The following is a 24,608-nucleotide window of genomic DNA, read 5'->3' as shown; positions in this document are numbered from 1 at the left end:
CAGGTTCAAAAGTGAATGGTTTAAAAATTGAAATAAGCATTTCATCTTTAGTTAGATATATTAGTTTTATAGAATAAAATACACTTACATTATACATGATACAATAATAAGAAATCTTATGATAAAAGAACTTAGGTAATTCAATTATATTTGAAAATTAAAATAACGGAAGAGTTAGAGGTCTAAGAGAATTAATATTTACAAGAATCAATTCAGACTTATCTGCATGTAAAAATAATGAAAAATGTTCCTTAACATTTTGCAATCTGTGGTTTTCTTTATGAGATATAGACAATTAAAATTTGCAGGTCTGATTTTCGGGGTGCACCGATTAAGGGGGTATTCTGAGTTATAGGAGGTTGAACATTTAAAGTATTTTGGAATTTTTGTTTTTAATGAAAAACAACGATTTTTTGGGACATCTGTATTTATATCATTTTACTGGTCGTTGCTTCTAGTCTGCAAAAATATACACGATATTAAAAAGTATTAGAATTATTTGGTAAAGCATATCTACCATAACTAAACGTTCCATGTGTGTTATCGCGAACGGATGGGAACACAAAGAAAAAAGGGAAGCGCACGAATTGTTTAAGCGCCATTTGTGACAAAAAGTGTAAAAAGAGTATAGAGTTTTGAAGTTCGAATGGAGATGCCTTCTATCGTTAACCTAATCCAGACTTGTGATCGTTCTATTGTTCCGGAGGAGTAAGCAGAAACTTGATGTAGGATCTAAACATTTGTCTAGATGGCAATCGTCACGAATGGTATTGTTAGACTTTGATACTTCTAAGTGTTACTATATTTTTATTCTTTCATAGGTTGCATGCTTAACAAAAATTGAATTTGATTTGAACATCGATTCTTCTATATGTCGTTTAATAATTATTTTAAATTCTAAGTCGCTTAGTGGTGAAGCGTAGAAAGTGACCTGATTTGGACATTCTTTACATACAACGAAGTTGTTAAAAACATTATGATGAAGTTTAAAATGTAGTATTCGTAAGTCACGTCGATATGATATATATCAACCTGGGTACCCTGTAATTTTTCTACCGTTGTACTTGTGAAATTTGTGAAACTTTTATTCTTTTTATAAGTTGAATTTATTTCTCGCAAATTATGACTTTTTCGATTTTGTCCTCTTTCTTTATCCTTTTTAATGTCTTATTTTGTGTACAGCGAGTAATTCTTTTGTCCCATCGACATTAGTTTCTATTCACATTTTTTTTTCAAAAACATATATTTATTTTTTTGTCTATAACTTCAGAAATAAACAAAACTACTGGATGGAATATCATTTTGTCCTACATTGTATCTTTGGTAGATAACAAGCTCGGAAGTCAGGCCTGTAAAATATAACTGCTTATATCTCGAAAACGAAGACTCAGATTGCAAAATGGTAAGGGACATTTTTCGTTATTTTTTTACGTGGAATTGATTTTCAAAAAATGGTAACATTCTGTATATTATACTTGCTACACTTGTATTATACACATGGTGTCTTATAAAGTGTAATATTTTGCAAGTAAAAGGATCTCGTACAAAGTTTAATATAGTATTTTTTATTCTACTTTTTATATCATAATATTTTAAATAACTATTGGCAATCAACTTTTCCAATTAATGACAGTGAAATATATATGCATAGTGAGATAATTTTACGAATATTCGTGAAAGAATGAACATGAAGAGGAATAGATCAGAAGTGGAAACATACTTTTTAATTAGTCATATTTTAATTATTGATCACGATAAACTGTGTAAATATCGTTTTTGTGAGCATAACTGACTACTCGTTTTGAAGAAAATTGCCAGTATAATTAGGCTCATCTTGATGAAAAGACAAGAAATTATAAAATATATACTTTCGTTCAACAAAATAAAGTCGATCTTCAGATGTTCTTTACATATGCAACTATAGAAAAGTTGTTTCCACTATTTTATACTTCTCTTGAAACCATTCAATTTAAAAAAAATATTTGTTAATATTATCAAAAATTAGCGAGATATTTCGGGTGATAAAAAGTCATAAAGGAACATTGCTATACAAAAACTTAACGGGTGTGAAAGATATAATTACGAAATCTTATTGTCTGTATAAATTCAAACAAAGTATAAGGAAAAAGAAATTTTAATGTGACAAGACTCGATCACGGATCGTACGATTACGAAACTTCGATCGCAGCTACCAAATCACATTATAATTCGAAACAATAGTGTTGTTATAGATTCTCATCAAAATAATGGATAAACTGCAATCTTTATTTCTTAATATCTCATAAACTATATTTTAAATATAAGCAAGCCTTTTTGTATCAAAGAAATTTTTAATCAAAATGACCCTCTTTATTATGTACATACGAATTACGCAAAGATATGCGTGCGTATAATCCATGTTATATTGTACAAAAAAGTGTAATTTGTGTTAACCATGTTCTCGTTTATATATCAACAGTATAATAAATTGTTAAATACAGTTTACTCAATAGAAATATTTGTTTAAATAAAAAAGATTAATTTATAAAATGAATACTTTGCAGATAATCCTTTATGTTTCAATTACGAATTAGTTGTAATAGCATATTATACATTTTCAATACAAATAGGCAATTCTAAATTTAAACTTAAAAGTTGAGTATTAAACGAATAGCATGCATGTGATTAGCTAGAATATGTAGGAATAGTAATTCAAAATACTTACATTTTTTAAATTCACTGCTGAAAGAGCATAGTATGAAATATATTTAGTATATCAAGTTTTGCATGAAGCATGTTTTTTATTCAAATTTAATAACAATTTTATCAATGCCATGTTATAAATGTTATGTATGTATACAGGTACATATACGGTATCCACGATTTCTAAACAACTTACGACAATGTAAGAAAAAAAAAAAACTTATGAATAAAATTATGTAGTTTTTGATCGCTAGAAAGTTTGAATCATAAACACTTTAAATACTTAGAAATTATGATATATATGTATGACTGTACTGCTTTCGCATGATATTTTTTATTTTATTTACTATGTGAATTTATCCCTGAACTATTAACATTAGAGATTCGAATGTGAATGGAATATGAAGTAGAATCATAATTCTAGTGAGACACTCGCGCTATATTGAAGACGCCGGTTTTTCTAGTTAATAGATTAGGGCGTTATAGAAAATATCATGCATTTCAAAAAACCTTATTTTATTAAGTCACAACTACAACAGAATATAATTTCATTTATCGAAATACATTCTATCGTGATCTATGGTAATAATAAATTTTTATATACCAAGTTTTCCCAATAATCCGCGTAGTGATGTTAATGAATTCGAGTTGATTAATTTCGGCTGCTGTGGACAATGTTTCCCAATTGATGCTATAATACTTCTTCGACCTAAATCATCTTTTATTTTCAAACTAAAATTACTGTCGTTACATTTTTTACAATAAAGGATTGTACAAAGTTTTACAACACTCTCACCTTCAACATCACACATTTTCATCACAAATTTAGTAGCATCCTATAGCTTTGTTTCCGATAATGGTGCAAAAATATCAAAACTTCGTCTTAGTGACAATGAAAATTTAAACAAAAGTAATCGACATTCTGTAATGGACATAAACAGAGTTTTTTATATGATGTACCGAATTAATTCCGCTATAGATTTAAAAACCAGCTGACGTAATTTCAAAACGATACAGTACGAGTATCGGTAGCCCTTAATTCAAAGTAAATATTTTTATATTTCTCATTCTACCATTAAGAGAATATTATGAATGGATTTTCAAAATTCTCACGATACAAATGGGACCAAACACAACTATACTTGGTCTATTTTTAATTACACGTCGGTAGTTAAAATTTCTACAAAAACAATTTGCTGTATAAGTAAAACTACTCCGAATACTGTCGAGTCTCGTTTCATTTTTATCAGGAGAACCTTACCAATCTATTGCTGATACTACTTAATGAATAGAGTGTAAAATAAAAAAGTTGTCCGTTTGTGTTAGGATTATTACACCAATACACGTGCAATATCGTTTTGAAGTTCGATAACCGAATACAGTATTGTCTCGTTATAGGTCGTCATTCGTGTTTCGTTGTAAATAGTACAACGTGAGTGCGACAGACTACGACAAGCTAATCTTACATTATGACGATCTTTAAATTTCGTTAACCACCCCCTACTGGCATTGAATGAAGACGGTATTTTAATTTCATTTTCTATTTTCAATGCTCTCTGCTACAATAATAAATCTGTAAGTGGATTTCCCATTGTTCGCTGTTCTAAAAACCACGTTTGAAGTTTTAAATTTTCAAACTACATATCCTTCTTTTTCTTTATTTTAATTCGTAGACTTCTCTTAATAACAAGCTGTCCAGAAAAAAGAATCCACGAATTAAAATTAAAATAAAAAAAAGAAGAGTATGCAGTTTTGAAGATTTGGAAAACCACCTTCACAATCACGGATTTATTATTACAGGAAAAAGCATTGGAAATAGAAAATGAAATTGGGATATCGTCTTCATTCAATACCAGTAGGGACTGGTTAACTAAATTTGAAGATTGTCACAATATAAAATTCGAACGAACTTTGTGGTTTACCGCCATCGTGTAATACAGAACTGCAAAATAGAGATTGTTTCATTACAAGTTGTGCAAAATAATATAAAACAACTCAAATTGTAATACTTATGCAATATTTTCTGAAACATCCCAATATATGTTGCTGGAGTATAATTTGAATATCTCCACAGTGAATTAAAAAAATCGAGAATCTTAATTTTACCGTTATTCGGTTAAGCGTTAATTTTTTAACATACGTACATACATATAGATTTAATTAAAGTAACCAATGTGAAGAAGTTGCTGCATAAGTCGTTGAATGTTGACCACAGGATAATGTGATCCTTGATGATATGTGAACACAAAAGTATTTAATAAACTTTCAAATTAAACATTATCAGGAAAAAAGACCAATTTTTCTTAAAAATATTCCATATAAAAAAATTACAAAGAATCATACAGACATTCATTGATTTGCATGATATAAAGAGTATCCAATACAAAACGTGGTGATTAATGAAAGACTATCCAATATAAAATTTGTCATATCATAATAAGACATGGTAATGAACTCATTATAATTTTGAAGGCGTCTGTGAAGCAGTAGACTCAAAGTATATGATTCGCTAGAAGAGCCGGTGTGTAATAGAATATTAAGGAAAAATGTAAATATGCCCATAATTATTTGAAACTTTTGTTCTTTAATACAAAAACAATATCATATACTGGTAAACAGAAAAATATGTATGGAAAATTTATGATCGGTAGAATGGACAATAGAACGTGTGAATAAGAACATCTTTTCCTGGTTAACGCTATAAGGTATTATGCTTTTGCGCTAAAAAAACACGAGTTTCAAATAATTCTGGGTACATTTTTTCTTAATACACGATTACATACTGGTTTCACTAACTTATCATTGAAGGAAGATGTTCAAAAATGCTTATTTTTGGTATCGCCTGGAAATGAAAAATTTATGCAAGATCTTTTAGAATGTCTTTCGAAGCAACAAAAATACCCTTATTATTTTCTCGAGAAACGATGGGAAAGTTGTCAAAAATGTATTGAAAATATGAATATGATAGTACTTTGGATTTGTTGAATTTTAAGTTTTAATTCAGCTGCCTGCTGAGTTTCTTGGGAAAGTATTAAGGACATTTTTTGTTGCTTGGAAAACATTCTAAAAGATCCTGCATGAATTTTGCATTTTCAGTAGATATAAAAAATGGGCATTTTTTAACATTCTCCTTTGGATCCTCTGTTCCAAAGTCCATCTCAAAAATATACCAAATTAATTATTATGTTTTATTGTAATAATCATCACGTTTTGCGTTTCATACTCTTCATACTATGTAAATCGATAAATATCCATATATTCTTCTTATTTTACAGAATATTAAATAATAATATTAAAATTTTTTTGATAAATATTTGATATTCGGTAAATTTGTAAATTTTCTTCATATTCAGTATTTTTAAAAAGAATTGGTTATATTTATTCTCACGTCAATTATTTTTAATTTAAAAGTTCGTTAAATAATTGTGTCACGTTACTTGGCAGTCAAAACGTTAATTGCTTGATAAGTACGTTCTTCAGATCCGTTACTCGAGTGTTCAACTCCAATGTCCAAGTATACGTATTGAACTATTATGCTTTGATATGACCGAAAAACTGAATAATTTTATTTACAATTTTTCTTTGTTACATTATCATACATTGCACACATATCGTGGATACCACCATAACTTACACTCTATATATTAAATTATAGTTCTTTAAGTTGTATTTAATGTTATGTTGAACCTTAGTCATAGTCTAAATTTATCGAGTACATCAAAGCATGTGAGTATAAATTTAAGGATGAATTCAACAGATAAATATAATGAAAATGTTCGTATAAATATTCGTGCTTCTTGACCTTATTTAGAGCTGCAAGCATTCTATAGACTGAGTAGCGTAGAGTATTCTCACAAATCTTTACTCGAAAAAAGTAATCGAAGTAAGCCCCTTAAACTTCAATATAAGTTTCTAAACGTATTTTTCTTAACCATCTGACACGTTCCAATATTCAAGGTACTGTTCTCATTCGTCGATAACCTTTTTTAATTCGTGGAGTAGTTCAATGTTATACTGGTGTTCCCTGTTATATGCAATGCATTGGGATTCAGTCAATTGCATGTAACCGATGTAATAACTTATCTATTCTAAGACAATTGACTCTTTTTTTATCTCAGGTTGAAATGTACCAAGAACAAAATAGAGCAACAAGCGAGTGCAAATCAGTATGTCGACCACTAATGTAAAATAAAAATTATATCTTTAAGAGAGTTTACTAATAGCTTGGTGATGGTTTTCAACAACCGCGATTTGATGATCACTTTGAGGAAGCATAATCAGTGATTAAGTATTCCATTGTATATTGCCAAGAAATAATTATTGCATATAACCGGGAACTAATGTAAAACATAGACTTTAGGTGACATTATATATAATACTATGTAAGCGTGATTCCTTCTTATTGAACAAAATACCTTGATTATTGTGTGCACTTAAATTTTCAGCGTTGTTTCCTGGCAACAAAGAAAACCCTAGTATATTAGGAAAACGTTTTTGTATAGATATCTTTCCAAAATATTGTTGCGTTTAGTAACTTTATATATTATTTAAATGTATACTCGTCATTTCCGCTTTCCTAGAACAAGATTAGAAATATTAAACATATCCTACTCTTACTTAACAAATAGAATGAAGTGATTCACAGAATACTATGTAAGTATAATACAATCGTCACAATGAGGTATAAAGTATTTATTGTAAATAACTATTGCCATATAAAAATGGATGTACCCCGAAAACGAGATGAAATATTTATATAAATCTTTTTCATTATTTTTGTGCGTTGAATCGTACGTCAAGCCTGAAGTTATGCCGACATGTTTTGAAATCCTTTGTATATTAGTGATGTAAATGCATGAGCTCTGAACCAATTCAATTTTTACATTTACTGTGATATTAAATTCCTTTTATAAATTATTATATTTTCAAAATCCTATATATGTTACTGAAATGGAGTTAATTACAGTAATTCTTTATTTTATAGCTATTCTGATCACTAAGTAAAACCTACTTCGCATTGTTAATTAATTTGTGTATTGTTACATTAAGTAAATAGATTTATACATTGTTTTTATATATTTAAGTAAGTGTATTTCGTGTTTACTTAGTTAGAATAACGTTAATAGAGAAAGTAAAATTTTCGTAATATAAACATGATATATGTATAATATGTAAAAATAATTGTTTCTAATGAAAGATACGTCACGTTAATTATTTTTACGTAAATATCGTGACTTCTATAATAAATTAATAATATTATACTTTAAAGTAGTTATAACTAGGTTTGTCACTTCTTCACAATAAAAAACAGAGGGTACTGATTATAGAACTAGAACATTATTAATAAAGGATATTGGCACACAGCTCCTTTACCTATAAAAGTAGTATTAAAAACTTATCTACCGCTTAAAAACGTGTTCCATTTTTACATACATATGCAATTTCTTGCTCTACCTCTAGAAATCAAGTAAGATTGAACCGATGCATTTCTTTTTATCGCTAAAAGTAAGTAAATTACTAGGTGACCAGTTTTAAATGTCTCATCCGATATTTAAGGTGTTAGCGAAAATATGGGACCTTCTCTTAGAATCAATTCCTCATGTGAAGAGAAATTGAATTGTATTTTACCATTTCACAACCTGAAATTTAGTTACTGAGATATCAGCAATTAAAGTTTATTAATATGATTTCCAATACGCGTTATTTTTATTGTAGTCAGCTGATTATGCTACATATGTACGCACTAATCAAGTGTCAATAATGTTTACACGCACAAAAACTTTGATTACTTACATCTTAATAATGAAGCCTTATATTGCAAAATGAAACAGAACTTGTTGGTTTATATTTACACGTGGCATTGATCTTGAAAAAGGTTCTATATTTTCGTTAATATCTTGTATACCGGGTGAACCTTAACATGTGACATAAATTTCAACGATGAATTGGAGACACAAAAACAATGAAAAAAATATACACAAATACTTGTTCTATGTAATCTAATTTCTAATATAGTTTTTATAGTCATTTTTATACTACAATAATGGGTAGTTGTTACTTCTATAGGAAGTGCTCGAAATCAAATTTAATCACTGAATATATTTAAATTTGAGTAACTTATAAAATAGAACAATCAATAAGGTAAAAAAATATCAAATACTTATTGAACATTGCGTACGAACAATTTAATCAAATCACTTTGTTAATTCAATTTATGATTAAGAATTATCCAGTTCAAACACGGTTATAATTTAGAAACAGTATCATAAGGCTAATGTTCATACGAATTTTTTTTCATTGTTTTTGTTCCTAATTCACCGTTCGAATGCGTCATGCATATTACTACATATTTTGAATTTAGAGAAAAAAGAATAAAATTAAATTAAAAGAACCCGAATGTATTGTATAAGAAATGAAAAATTCGAAATATAGATTAATAGATTTACAATAATGTTTTTATAATTTAAAAATTAGTTTAAAATTGTTATAAACGAAGTAAATTTTAACTTTTCAATGTTTTCAATACATTCTTCATGATATAAACTAAGATTCTTTATTATTAATACGGTGTCTAATTGCCTTTATTATCAATAATTAATCGACATTCCCGAGACATAGTTTCTACTAGTTTCATTGCATAATTTTGAGACCAAGATCTCCACACCAATCAAATTTGTCTAGAAAACTGTTTAACTGTGTAGATTTTCTTTCTTTTAAACTTGAATTTTATAATAGCCCAAACAGTTTCGATCGTATTTACACTTGGCGATTGTAAAGGCGAATCAAACATATCAACATTTTCATCTTCCACGCAATGCAGAGTCGACTTCGATGCTTCGAGTCGTCGTTTTCTTGTAATAACCAATTTTCATTTCTCTTTGTAAACCATCTTTGGGCAGTCAGTAATAAAGCCCTCTGGTAGATTTTAACCATTTTGACAATATACAGAGTGTCTGTAAACATGTATAAAGTCCAGAATCCCTGTTCACAAACAACTCCAAACGTGCACTTTCACTGAGTGTTTAACGGTCCGTTGCACGAGTCTGTTTGCAAGAGTACACCAGGTATGAGTTATTGAAGAACATACCTAAAAAGAACCTTCTTTAGAAAAATGTTTATCGCACAGTAGCAGGTTTGTTAATGTGTTACGAAATTTCACATTATTGGCCAATAAACGTCTTCTTATGGTTTCGTATGATATATTCAGACCATTTTTACGTAAAATTACTTGCCCACCAAGTAAAGATAGACCAGAATTTTTCTTGAATATCCGTAGTATCAGTTTGTCTTCTTTTTTCGTCGTTTTTGTTATAGTGTCACGATCTGGCAGGACATCGATATTTTTTACCTCCAAATATCGTTTCACCCACTTACTAATAAATGTTTTTGACTTTTTCGTGTACTTAGCAATCGTTGAGTACGACATTTTTGGTTATTTCAGATGCGAACACAAAAACACTACTTTATAATGAAGTATCTGTTATTTGTCCAACGAATCGTGAACCATTAATATATCATTAATACGATTTAACACTGAAAAGGTAACTAATGTATTTTTAAAATTGACATCTTTTAAACTTGCATTTAATTTGTAGCTATTAATAATATTGGAGATTGCTCGAAATTTTTAAACCTATTAGACAACAGCATTTTGAATTTTTCTTTAATATCTTGTTCCTAGTTTTGTCTGTAGATCAATATTATTTATCTCTTGTTCCATACAATATACAATGGGTATTATGACACCACTGCAAGTAGGATATTGATCTCCACTTATTTTCTTTTTTATACTTCCCGTGTAGTCGCAATGCACGTATCACTTCCGTTGTGATTCGAAACAGCGAAACAATAGTCGTCGACACAATAGTTTTATGCACATTTCTCTTTGCACATCGCATACACCAAAGGACCGTTTCTCTACTAGCAGTGACAGTGCGTCTATATTAATGTGGCAGTCAAATTCTTTTTGTCCAAAAGTACATATATAACGAATATACAATGTACGATCTCTGTATTGCTTGTATACATTTATTTCTATTTTCAAGTGACAAACTCGGTAACACCATTGCACTTGAAAGAGCGACAGATAACAATCATTACTTCAATTATAGGTCAAGCGCTGTGTGTAGTGTTCAACAAGGAAATGTTACAAGTTATCGGAATTATAAAATTTATTTTTGGTTGTTTCTCGGTACAATTATTTTGAACGCTGTTAAGGTTGTTTTAGGACTGTCTTTTTGTGTCACGTGATACATCCCTTTTTCACCATAGGCCTGCCAACCCCGTTGTCCCTGCAACTGCCAGATGGACTTCTGAAACGTTTCGAATCCTGCGATAGAATCTTCCTTCGAAGGCTGTGCCGATTAGTGTAGAAGCCAAAACGTAAGGATCGATCTGTTTCTCTTTTACAGTAAGAAAATGGGATTTACCGAGTGAAAGAAATAGAACAATAACGAGCGAGTCTTGCATTACATGCTCTCGGTGGTTAAAACTTCAGTAGGATGTTGCACATATGTTATGTGCCACCCCTAAGGCACAATAAAATGTTATCTATTATTCATTATATAAGATGAAGCCGAATAATATATAGAAGTAAACGCAAAGTAATTCCTTGTGGAAAAATAATAGAAAAAAGTATGGAGTAAAATTTGTTCATCTGATGATCAGTTCTTGAGAAAATCGAGTATGAAAATCCATTGTTTGCATATGTAATTACGGTTAAGATATGGTTCCCTGGGTGACGTATAACGTCTATTGTGTTTATAAACAACAGCTACGCAATTAATAGATCCCAGAGAAAAACAAAAAAGGTATTTTGTCAACTACAGTGCCCACTTGTACATGTTATTTGACTGCATTCTGTGTCTTTATAAAAGTACAGTAAATCCTCGTTCCCAAGATAGCCACTTGAAATTGGTCAAAATTCTAAATTATGTACAGTGTAAACGATTAATATTTCATTCTATTCAAGTTGATGTGTCATGTAATGGAATATCAGTGAACTCACAGGTTGTCATAATATTTAGCCTACAATTAGTAGTGAAGGGCAATCGATTAAAAAAAAACATGTATGAGAAAGAAAAGAAATTTTTAATTTTAAAAATTCTATCGTAGAAAGTTTCCATGTGAACTATATAATGCATCAATTTTCCCAAAATCTCTGGTAAAAAGTAATCGATTTGGCATGGAATGATTCCTTTATAAATAAGAGTTAGAAAAAAAAGGTTTTCAATGTTAGAATAACTACAAATTATACAAGTCACATCGTGTTTAGTCTTATTTTCATTGAAACAATCTTATTAATATATTAGAAATATTATTACAAATATAAAACCAGAACTGTACAAATTTCATTTTACATATTAAGGCTGTGCTTGTGTCATATTTTATTTTTCATTGGTTTCGACAGATATTTCTCCACTTAGTGGAAGTAACAATGGTCTTTCAACGAACAGAATTTGGTGATCTTGTAACGAGAATTTACTATAATATTAATAATGTGGCAAGGTTTCTGTACGATATGTTTTATGTATAATTACCAATAGTCAAAACGAGGCCTTGTGAGAACTTATGTTAATCGGAATAAATTTATCAATCCATTTTAAATATTACCATAAAGATAATTATGAAAAATACAAAAATTTCAATTGTCATTAGTAAATCAAATTCGATATTTCGCGTTGCGTATCTTATCGTTGTGTCATACATTTTTTGTTACTTTTACATTAGTATTACTTTTAAATTAATTATTCATATTTACTTGCGAATTAATGCCATTGAGAAAAGGTTTAGATATCAAAAATATCTATACTTATCAATTTTACCCTAAAAAATCTGTGAAAGAAGACACTGCTGATCTGAACAGACCTATGCAACATCATTCGTATTGTTATCAAAATACCATTAAAGGGTTACTATATTCTGCAAACGTGACTTAAATAATTGCGTTATTTTAGTTCGGTAAACTCTCAATAAGGACATAAATATACTATGTGAACATTATGTAAAAGGTATTCATATTATGTTCAGATTATTTTATAAAACCATGTTTTATATTTTTTAGAAATTTTTTAATTTCCTTCCAAATAAAAATTTTCTATTGTATTACTGAAATATTCGTCGACTGTTCTATCAACATTGTCTCTATTATTAACATTTTTTTTTCAATTTAGAAGGTTCTGTAATGATTAGGGTAGGTAATCAGTGGGAGTCACGTTAGGTGAACATAGCGAGTGATTTATAACTCCCCACCTTTATTTATTTAATTTTTGCTAATTAAAATCGTGTGTGGTCTAGAATTGTCACTTTGAGAAGTAAAATCTTTTTTATTTCTTAAAATTGCTACTTTTCTCTAAATTTTCAGTTGATTCAGTCGGTATGCCTTTCCTCTTATCTTTAACCTCCTATCTTTGAAGTCATTTTTATTGAGAAAATCTTTTATGAAGATATAATGAAAAACATAACAGATTTTATTCTGTATTAGTGACTGACATATCAATACGGGTACGACACAGCTTTAAAGTTTCAGTCACCGAGCACAATTAATTCAAGACTTGCTCATTGTCGATGGATTCAATTCATTTCCCTCGTCGGATGACATGTGTGAGACTCGACTTTAATCCGAGATAAATAAAAAAATCGATTTCTGAAATGGAAACACTACCTTCCCCAGTTATATAAAATAGAGCGGATTTGATTCAATTTTATATAACCAGGGATTATTGTACGATATAAGCGCGGAAACATTAAGAGAAAGAAGTCAAGTGAACCTGAAAAGAAAGGCAGAAGATGTTTCGAAATTTTTTTTAATTTAATTTTTTAAAAGTTTAATTTACTATGCACTCAAAATAGATAATGTTTTGTTTATAACTTTTTTTTTTTATCACATTATCGTCTGTGCTTTAAATATATTGCATCAATAAATTGTGATGTATGCTATATTTTAACGAACATGAAACAATTTTCAAATATCTTTAAGAATATTGTACATGCAAGTTACCAACGAATAATGGAACTTTTTGAAGTCAAACAGCACGGAATTTTCAACCTAAAATTACGTTAAATACCGGATCTGATTTCGCACGAAACAATTTGAAAGGTGGCAATCTTAGTTGTAACATGCACTTATTCTTTATGCTTGATTTGACATGTATAGCATAACGAAAAGAATAATTTTATTGGAATTATACAAATCATGTGTAAATAATTGCTCTCGTACGTTATTACGAAATTTTTTTTTTTTTTTTCATACTCAGAATTCTTAACTATAATACAGCGAGGTAAAATACTAGATACACTTTAGAAAAATTATATTTAATTTTTATCGCAAATTTATGGTTGATGTATTGTTGTAAAGTCCTGTAAAAATCCATACATCCGATTTCTATCCCTTTACCAAATTTTATAATGACCATCTGTACTCAGATTGGTGAGTGTAATGAATTTATTAACGAAAAATTAGACAAATCGGGAGATAGGGCAAAAGAGAGGTGACATGTGTCTGTTGCCAGGCTGAGCATGGAGGTGTCGTGTCGCAGATGGCAGACCCCAGCCGTGAGGAAGAACAAGTCACTCTCTTGGGTGAAGAGGGCCTCCGCGCTGGCGGCCAGGCTCTCAAGCTCGGGTAATTAAATGCGGTGTAAATTCAAGTAATGTAGAACGTGGTGATTTACACAGTTTGTTACGAAAGCTACTTATAATAAAAGACAATTTGTTCATGATTTATTATGAAATAAATATTCAAACAAAATACAAAATTCTTTGACTACTAATACTTATTTCCTAGAAATAATGTTCTGCAATATGACCGATTAGTACTGTAAATATTATGTTCGTGTAAGCGTTACTAATTTATGGAACAAAAAATTTACAGGAATATAAAACAAATTGTAAAACAGATCATTCGGTTCTCCACTTGAAAGTTAAAAGATAATCTTTACGTTCTACATTTCAAACACCAATACTTCAAATCTTTGTACAACATAAACACTCCATAAATTTATTTTTATAACTTTCAACTAAGTTTACCGATTATTTTCCATTTTCCTACAGTATTGAGTCACATAATGTTTATAATAATAGGAACAGAGAATATTTGAAGAAAAAAAGAATGTTCTATACTTTTATGTATTTTTCAATAAAATTAGAGTTTATTAATCAACATTCTGCATATATTGTAGAGCTTGTGATAAGTATTCTTTATGGAATTAGGCTATGTGCACAAGTATAGATTTATGTAGAGGGCACAATACGTCAGTGTGTTCTGTGGTTACAGCACCTGTATACTACGGCAGACACCATAGGAGCACAGTATAGGAATCCCCTGAGGCAAGCTGTTATCAACCGTTATTTGCACTTGCAAATCTGTTTGTTCTATGTTTTTGCCTGTAGCTACCTAAAATCCTTTAGCCAAAAAGGAGCACTAATATATTATAGTCACTAAAACATTTTTAGTTTTTATTTCATTTCTTAATTTAAACCAAAATTATTTTTACTATTTAACAGTTTTTAACCAAAATAAAGAACATTGTTTTTCAAATACATCATTACATGTTTACACATACATAGAAGTTGTATTTGAAAAAAAAAATGTATGTTTATATATATACATTATTATATACAATGTATATATAATGCATATATTTTATACAAAAGAAAGGTGTTTATCAGAAATGCTTTAGTAGAAACTATTGAATACTAATTATTACAGTTACATAATACTTCTAAAGTTTTTATTCTATTTCAAAATTTACAGCTGTCATATTAACAAAATTTACACAACTCTATTCTTATAAATCAATTCAAGTTTTGTATGATTGTTAATTAAAGTATGTACAATGAACTGCAAAATTGAGCGTACTTTAGTGTGAAATACTTATTTTGCGAGATACAAATATTGAGACAATTTAAATATACTACAATGGCTAATGACAATTCCATAAAACGCGTATTTTTATAGTATACATTGTTTTCATTTCCATTTCTACAGTTTTGCATCGGTACTTGAAAGAGATATTAAAGTAGATGATTTTTAAAAGAACAGTCACACATTTATTTTTAAATAATAGTGATAAAATATATTGTAAAGGGAAATCTTCACAAAAAATTGTCAATAAATTTATATACAAAGGCACATTTCGAAATATGATATATCAAGGAAGAAAAAAGTTCTCTTCAAAAACAATGAATAAATAGTACGAAAACTTTAAATAGATGTTCAATAAAAAGAGGTCAAATTCGTGTTAATTGAAACAATTCCTTCAATTTTAAGTAATTAAACATAGTACGTGCAAATAAATCAAGAAGAATTGTAAATTTCTGATGTGTACAGATTAAATTATTTACAATTTTTAAAAAAGATTATAAACAGTCAAGGAAAATTTCTGGAACAATGTTATACATATATGATATATATACAATCTTATAGATTGTATTCAACAATCTAAAATATGCATTGTAAATAGTTAAAAACGTCATCCTAATCGCCGTTAATTAATCTCGTAGAACATTTATGAAAGGAACTGAAGATTCAGCTACAAAATTGTAATGTAATGATCAAAGAAAATGCCAAGAGCAAAATACCAATAACACGGAAAAACATTTTTATTATACTTCTACAATATGAAAATAGTAATATTGATGTGGGACGCTTACGAGCAGAAATAGTGCTGAAGGACATTTTCATATAGATTTTTTTACATCACATTTAAGTGCCGGAATTCACCTACCCACATGATTTATATTCAACTCGAACGACCTATTTATTTGAACGATTGACTATCAGGCAAAAGCGAGATAAGATACGCACGTGGAATCGAGTTTCCGGTCGCTGAAAGCATGCAATGCGAGACTCGCTCACTCTCAGTTTATTTCATTCAAAGGAGTACCTCCTTTTCAAACGATACGTGCAAAACGATCTTAGATACGAGATAAAAAATTGCTACTTACCCCGCTTTCAAGTCAGCTAACTGTCCTGAGGGAAAGTAACGATTTCCAAGAATCGATATTCTTTATCTTTGATCAAGATCGAGCCTATTATATACCTTGTAAAGTAGAAAAATTAATGCAAACACGACCCGATTCGAACTATTTTTTATTTATCCTATATTTAAATTATTTCTGAAAAATGTATAATTAAAAATAGTTTGAACAAGATTATGTTATATTTATTATCTTTGGGAAAACTTCATCAATAATCTATTGATAATACTCTCATAAAGATACAGTAACAAATATATAGACTTTTACTTTTATTTACGAATAAAATTCAATTTTGCTGGCGTATCTTATTACTCTCGCCTACTAGCTGCTCGAATTGATAGGTCGTTAGTATTGAATAAATATAAACGGTGCCAGGTATATTTTTCTTTCAATTATTCAATTAATATTGTACTGTAGGTTTAACACACACTGAATCGAAACGTGAAATGATATGATAAAGGATCGAATATCCAATAGCAGATCTATCATTAAAAATATGTCGTTAAAGTTAAAACCTTCTAAAGGAATTAATAATACTATAATTTATATACACATAGTAACGTACGATGCTTATTGTTCTTGTATCTATTTCAAGAATGCTCTGTCTCAGTCACGCGTTTTTATTTATCACTAGAGAAATAATATATTTATCTATTAGTGCAATTTTCTAATTGTACGCTCAATTTTGTTTAACAAAAATGTATATACCATTTTAATATCTTTATTGATAGAACATATTCTTTATATACAAAATTTATTTACTGAAGAATTTTAGTACAATTTTATTTTTTCAATAAACATAGTAATATGTACTTCTTGTGTGGCCAAATTTGAAATCGTAGATATAAAATATAAATTAAGTGATTCTGCAAACAGTGAGTTACATATATATTTATGTCTTCTCAGCTATCGATACCAAACAATTGATATTTTCGTTTTGATATTATTGTATTTAATAATTATTGTAATATTATTAGGAATAAGTAATATATTCATTAAGCTTCCAACCTAAATCAACTTGAAGAAAAGGATAAATGTGTAAATCAGCAGGAACAAAGTATTACGAAAGTGTTCCTGCTTTTGTAAAGTAGTATTGAATATAACTGTTTTCGTTATAGTCAGTATATACTTTCTTGAATCATTTTCGCGATGATAATAATTACAAATATGGAGGACATAGCTAATTAGCCACTGATTTTTATGGATTTTTATATGATTATTTTACATTGTAAATAAGTCAATGATATGTCCAGAAATTTGAGAGTTTGAAATCATGAACGTGGTAAATATTTCGAGTAACTATATTGTTGCGTTTTAAACAAATTCAAAACCTACAGAAATATTGGAATAATTACAGCATATTAAACAACAATCAAGAATCGTATCTAGAACTTTAGTTTAAATAAGTTTATATAAGTAATTTGATATTTCGTGCAGTATTTGCCCATTAGGGCAAATTAGGGTTTTATATATTAAAATCCAATATATTAAACGTGGAGCATTCTACAGCAACAATTTATTATAATATGAATTATATACGGTGTTTCTTTTAATGCGAGCATGTAAAATGTCTCAGTTTTTTGAAGATACGGAAAAAAGTAAAAAAAGTGGATTGTGTGTCTACGTGACAAGTATTTTGATAAGAAACAATTTTTTATTATAATTATACTTTACAAGATTTAAAGATCATGGATATTCTTTTTTTAATGGAATAACATTTTCATTGACACAGTAATGTAACTTATAAAAAATAACTTTAATCGTGAATAATATGTTAACCTTCAAATGACCTTGATTAACAAAATCCACGTTTATATGGTGAAAAAAGAAACTATACGCAATGTTTGTGTTTCAAATATGTAACTGCAGTGGGGTATCCTGCAATAAATTAGTTCGTTCTAAAACCGTGTTTATTATAACATTTACACACTTAGTGCTCGCGCACGCATACACACATACATACTTGGGTACATACATATGTATGTATATAACAAATCATATAAAAGAGAAAGGAGAGGAATCGTCAATTCTATTTCTCTTAGAAAATAGATTTGTGGCAGGTTCATTTGTTGCAAGTCTTTTGAAAAGTATGTCCAAACATGTCTTTTTCAACCTGAACTTTTGAACATTCCAGAAATAGACCATTAGAATATCATTGAGATGATACTAAAACAAATCAGATCAATTTCAACAGCGACAATATCTGGATGATATTCTTTCATGATGTTGGATGGTGTTTGTTAGTAGGAAAATAATTCTTTAAGTTTCTTTTTTGGAAAGTCAGGAATTTCTTCCTGGTTCTCATCCTCGTTATAAAAACTTCCTACTTCTTGAATGGCGTCCATTGTAGTTTTTCCCAATTCTTCCACGTTGGCATCATTGATCCCTAAATCCATAGAATATAACCGGTTATTCATCTGAAAGTTAAAAATCTTCAAAATCTCCTGAAGTTACAATTTTACACCATAATGATTTTCAAACTGATTTTAAGCGTCTAATAGTAGAGTATGCAGTATTTTCTTGATAAATGTGAAAGCTTCGAAACCAAAATTCACATTTATAAAGGATTATCCATAAAATTCTACGCCTTATGTATAGCTTATGCTGTCGATAGTTTATCAGCAGCGACAGCCATTGAAAAGAACAGAAAACTAAAGAGAAAGAGAGTCACTTGATTGTTTACAACATTAATACAATCACATTTTTTAAATTTTCGTTTTTTTTTTCCTATAAAATCTTTATCGACATATTTGTAAGATCTCCCTGATTAAAATAAGATCTAACATAAGATAATTTGAATGAATGATATTTACTCATTTAACAATTGGTATTAAGTCGATATTTCTCATTTATTAACTAAGTCTCTTTTATTCATACTTATGGTGGTTGTACAATGTGATAAAACGTAACTCGGATTCTGTAAAATATGGTTTCTTTAACATTTATCGTTTAATAAATAAATAAATGTGATCTAAATTATATCATGTGTGGTTCCACTTTAATACGAAGAATCTGATAAATACAACAGTAACGTTTTCATTAACATAAAATCAATAATAAAAATAGTTCATTTTTGCATTAGCATTGTTTCATTAACGCACAAACATTTATTTTATTGTGAAGCATATTAATCACTTGACTAGCTCCAGGGAAGTTTTCATATTTATTGTGGATCTCAGTTTCACATTTATCGTGACAACACTGTAGTGACATAGCACACAGTTTTTGAAATTGGTGATTCCTTGGTTAATTATAGGTTGCAAAAGAGGTGTCGTTTACGTGGCTACGAACGAATGTTTATGAAACTAAATTTACCTAACAATTCATCCATTAAATTGGAAGTGTGAGTTGAAGTATTATCCGTAACTAAAGGAGCCAGATACTTTAATTTAGTATTAGTTTAAGGTTCAACCTTAAACCTAAGTCTTGGAAAGAAATTTTATATTGTAGGTATGAGATAAATATCGGTATGACAGGGTGTAAATGAACAGTGTTTGGTACAGGGAATGCTTCCGAGCGAATGTTTATAGTTTACAGTGTGATATTGGTTTCAAGAGTGTGAATGAATCCTTGGAATGCGTCCAGAGTTTTTAAATTGCAAAAGACAAACGAATCAGTCGAGGAAAGGGATTTGTCAAGTATTATATGAATGGGTCGTGATCAGAAAGTCGAGGTGCTTAACACTCTTTTATGAAGAATGACAAGCTAAGTCAATTGATGTAGTACAGAACATATAATTCCATTTTAAAAAATGTTAATCTTTATATGTCCTTTACACATTCACTTACAAAAATTCCAGTCGTATCACAATTATCTGAATAATTTGAAATTATTCAATCTTTCTCTAACGCCTTTTTCGATATAATTAACAGTTTCGAAAATATTTCAGCTTCCAATTTCAAGTGACTAATCCTGTATAGTGATTGTATTAGGTATCCATTAGTCAAATTACAGTAAGTTAATAGATATGAAGTAACTTTTATATGTTCAACAGCAATTTGGAGCATCTAATTGAAGATTTATATGTTATTTAAATTGCGTAAATATTGCGTTAATAAAAAGATGAAGTAGTAAATTCAACATTGTCTTTTATTTTGTTTTACTATTGATTTCCTAAAAATGTCGTGTATTACATTAAATTACCATTTTTTAACCAAACTTAATTCATACCAATACCAAAAATCCCAATGGTTTGGAATCAATAGCTGTTAGGATATCTCTAGGTATGTGACTCACTGTACAAACAATGGTAGTGAAAGGCAATTATCATAAAAATTACCGCTTTTATGACTGTAAATGTTCTTTAAAGATAAATGCGACTGTTTGCTTGATAAAATAACATACATTTATCAATTGTTTTATACAGGCCCCAGTTCATAATAGAATATGTGTTAAATTATCATTACAAAATTTCAGCTAAAATTCATACTATATAACAGTTGATACAGTTTGACATCACCCATAAAAAGTGTTTAAATTTATTACAAAATTTTCAAACTGTATCGAATATCTAGGTTATAATAATGATACTTAAATCATGTACATGAATTCATACATCCATTATTAATTTACTTATTTCAAAGCAACCTTTTTTTATGCAAAAATCACTACATAGTCATCTTTTGTGTAAATAACAAAAATGATGATGGTCTGGCCATGGGTATGTATAATAATACATATATCTACTTAACGTAGTATGTAGTAAGCTTATTTTGCATGCTGCACACTGATTTTTGTTATGATTGACTGACCATTTTAATGACATTTGAATATTACACTTAATACTATCAATATCCAATAATAACTTTTCCTAATAGACAGATATAAGAACAATCAATGCATTTATGTTGCTATTTCGCTTGCCTTTTAGATTATGCTTTGTATAAAGATGTCTTTTTTCTTTCACATCGTGTAAAGGAAAAGTCGTAATATGAAATCAATTATTAAATTTGTTGAACATAAAAAACACAGATGCAAAAGAAAGTGTAGTAAAGTAAAAAGTCTGATATACACACACTTAAATGTAGGTTATTTAGGAGTGATACGTTAACTTTGGAAGATAAAATTAAGATAGAATCGTAGAATTTCAAAAAAGACTAAGAATTTCGTACAAAAAAGCTATAAATTGAAACATCAAAGATATTTTAAATTCGCTTAAGTTTTTTTTCTTTACGTAAAATCTATTTTGAACACAACCGTAAAAAATATAATGGCCAAATCAACTATATCAAATGTTATGTGATTTTATTGGAATTGTTTCAGGCAGATAAACCTCAAACCCAATATTAAACACATACTTTTTTCAACATTTCCAATAAAGTCACATGTCATATAATCTCTAACAAGATATAAATTTTACTTCAAATGTACATATCTTTGAAATGTTCTTATAGTTTCCATGTATAACTAAAACCATACCACCATGTGATATTCTTTACGAAATCAAATTAAATCTTCATCATTTTCTAATGCAACATATTTACAAGGCAAATCAATTTATCGAATATAATATGTCACCATACCATAACCATCCATTGCATTGAATTTCAACCAGTTTTTAAGAAATTTTAATTCAGTTATACTAATAAATATTATTTAAAATCTAACAGGTATAATCATAATTTAATTTTTTCAGATAATCCATTAAATAAGAATTGCCATGCTTATGACACTCTTATATTTCTTCTCCCTTAGAAATAGAAAAAATTATTGATATTAACAGCTTGAATATAATGTAGTATTGTTTGGTAATCCATATTTAAACAAAATTTTTAACTGATTTAAGATATTTTTCTATGTTCAAAGCCGTTGTCTCTAATTTTATTACAGAAGGAAGAAAATTTTTTAATACTCACCATTACTAAATAGTAACCTTCTATAAATAAGTATACCATAAAATAGGTTTAATAAAATTTATTCGATTGATGATACTTCGAAGATTTGTATTTAATGAAAACATATGTTTTATGATATACGTTTAGTGATACTATAAGTGAAGAAAGTAAAAACTTAAAAATATGTAAAACAACATGGCGCACACAGAAGGGGCTTCAATTTCATTTTTTTTATGAACAAATAGAGTGTGCATTATATGTTATTATTCAAAATACGTGTTTTCATTAAACAAAAAAGAAGCATTTATAAAGTCAGTTACATCCCTAATTGAAAATCTAACTTCTAAATGAGGTTTTACACAATAATAGAACATAGTGATATATCACCAACGTATTTTTATGAAGTATTTCGATGATAAATATTGAAGCCAATGATTTTGGTGTGGTGGATCTATAATTAGTAGTTTATAAGATATTTAATATTAAATTTTGTACAACCATTTATCTGCTAATCTGCAAACAAAACTTTCCAGTAAAAGAGTAATGTATAACTAATTTACTAATTAATAAACAAAATTTTCCAGTAAAAGTGTAACATATATGGTGAGGCATCTGCCTATCATGTTATTACTTATTTGACCGCAGTTTTGAGACTCGTCGAAATTTGTTCTAATAATATAAATTTTTTTCTTCCTATTATTTACGTTTGAATATTAAAAAACTTAAATTCATTTAGTTTATATTCATCTTGTGAATACAAATAAAATACTGTAGAAGCATACAGTATTCGAATTTATTTTTAACACTGATATAAATAATAGGAAGTTTGTATGATAACAACAACAAAAAATGTGTAAAAAAAAACAGTATCATCAAAAAAAGCCCTAACAAGACCCAAAACCTGTAGCCAAAGGAGTAGTAGAATGGTAAGTAGGAACTTTACCAACTACATTATGCATTTAATATTTGTGATTGTACTTCAGTAAATAAGCAAGCGTCAAAAGTTTAATACTAAACATCTTGTAAACTTTTATTAATCACATGTCCACCAAATCATTAGCTTCAATATTTCTTTAATATTTTATGCTCTATAAGTCTGCAAAATCTCATTTAGGAGTGAGACACAATTTTATTGAATTTATCTTATGTCCTATTCAAAAACCTGCAGTTTTGATCTGATTCATTATTTTATAAACAATTGTATAATAAATCAAAGTTATAACTTCAAATCATTTGTCCTGTATGTACATATACCGGGCCAAAGAAAAACTTGTCTATACTATCACAGATACATGAAAGCCATCAATAGAGATGCGACCTGTACCTAAGCACTGTGTGGTGAGAAAACTAGGCCCGCAATAGATTATACATTATCAACTGTTACATAATACAAATTCTACAGTGTGTAATGTTACATAAAGATTTATAGATCTTGATACAAATTAAGAAATACAGTAAAAAATAATAATATAGGTATTAGAGAAATTAAAACTTTGCAATAATATGGTAAATTAAAGGCTACAGATATGCACTGATCAAACTGTTTCAACTGGCAAGATGATACGAGATAAAATTAAATCTTGGTACATTAATTACCGATTACCAACTTGGCAAGGCACTTATCGATATTTTTTGTAATATTCCTAATAACATTTATACTGACTATTACTAACGTTTACAATGTTTATAGGACTTCTTTTTTGAAGATACTCTGTAGACTTACTGATATTATTATTATTAATGTTCTTATGATTAATATTATTGTTGTCGTTATTATTATTACTACTGTTGTTGTCGTCATCGTCGTTGACTTCGTTCTCTTTTTTGCATTTCTATGAGTCCTTCAGCTATATAACGGACTCTTCTTCAAATCATGCGCCTATTCTTCGTTGTTGTAAGATTTTTCTAACCATTGTTGCTGTTTTTGGTAGTATTGCTTTTTGTACATTTATGTGTATTTGTGGATATACGCCTATCCTTGTTAAATTTTGTAGGAATTTCTTTAATGTAATGCCTTTTATACATATAATTATACGCATTATTGTAATTGTTTCTTGGTCCCATATTGTTTTTATTTTGATCACCAACGGTGTGTACTTCCTGATATTTCCC

The 24,608-nt window shown here is 28.7% G+C and overlaps 1 protein-coding gene across 6 annotated transcripts in view; it reads left to right on the top strand.

Annotated features, from left to right (window-relative positions):
• Vha100-1 (V-type ATPase subunit a family protein Vha100-1) overlaps nt 1–24,608 on the top strand; it is a 56,859-nt gene that overhangs the window by 14,966 nt on the left and 17,285 nt on the right. Inside the window, exon 3 of one of the 6 annotated variants that reach the window (XM_076317048.1) lies at nt 14,957–15,009. The exons of 1 other annotated variant lie outside the window; for it this stretch is intronic. In XM_076317048.1, the coding sequence (XP_076173163.1) occupies nt 14,957–15,009 (53 nt within the window). Of the gene's footprint in view, nt 1–1,383; nt 1,403–14,192; nt 14,306–14,956; nt 15,010–24,608 lie in introns of those variants that run through there. 4 more of the 6 variants (XM_076317047.1, XM_076317044.1, XM_076317049.1 and 1 more) reach the window with 4 other exon arrangements.

This window comes from Ptiloglossa arizonensis, chromosome 7 (assembly GCF_051014685.1).
Source record: "Ptiloglossa arizonensis isolate GNS036 chromosome 7, iyPtiAriz1_principal, whole genome shotgun sequence".
NCBI classification, from domain to species: domain Eukaryota; kingdom Metazoa; phylum Arthropoda; class Insecta; order Hymenoptera; family Colletidae; genus Ptiloglossa; species Ptiloglossa arizonensis.
The sequence above is the reverse complement of the archived record's forward strand: the minus strand, read 5'-3'. Positions and strand labels throughout refer to the sequence as shown.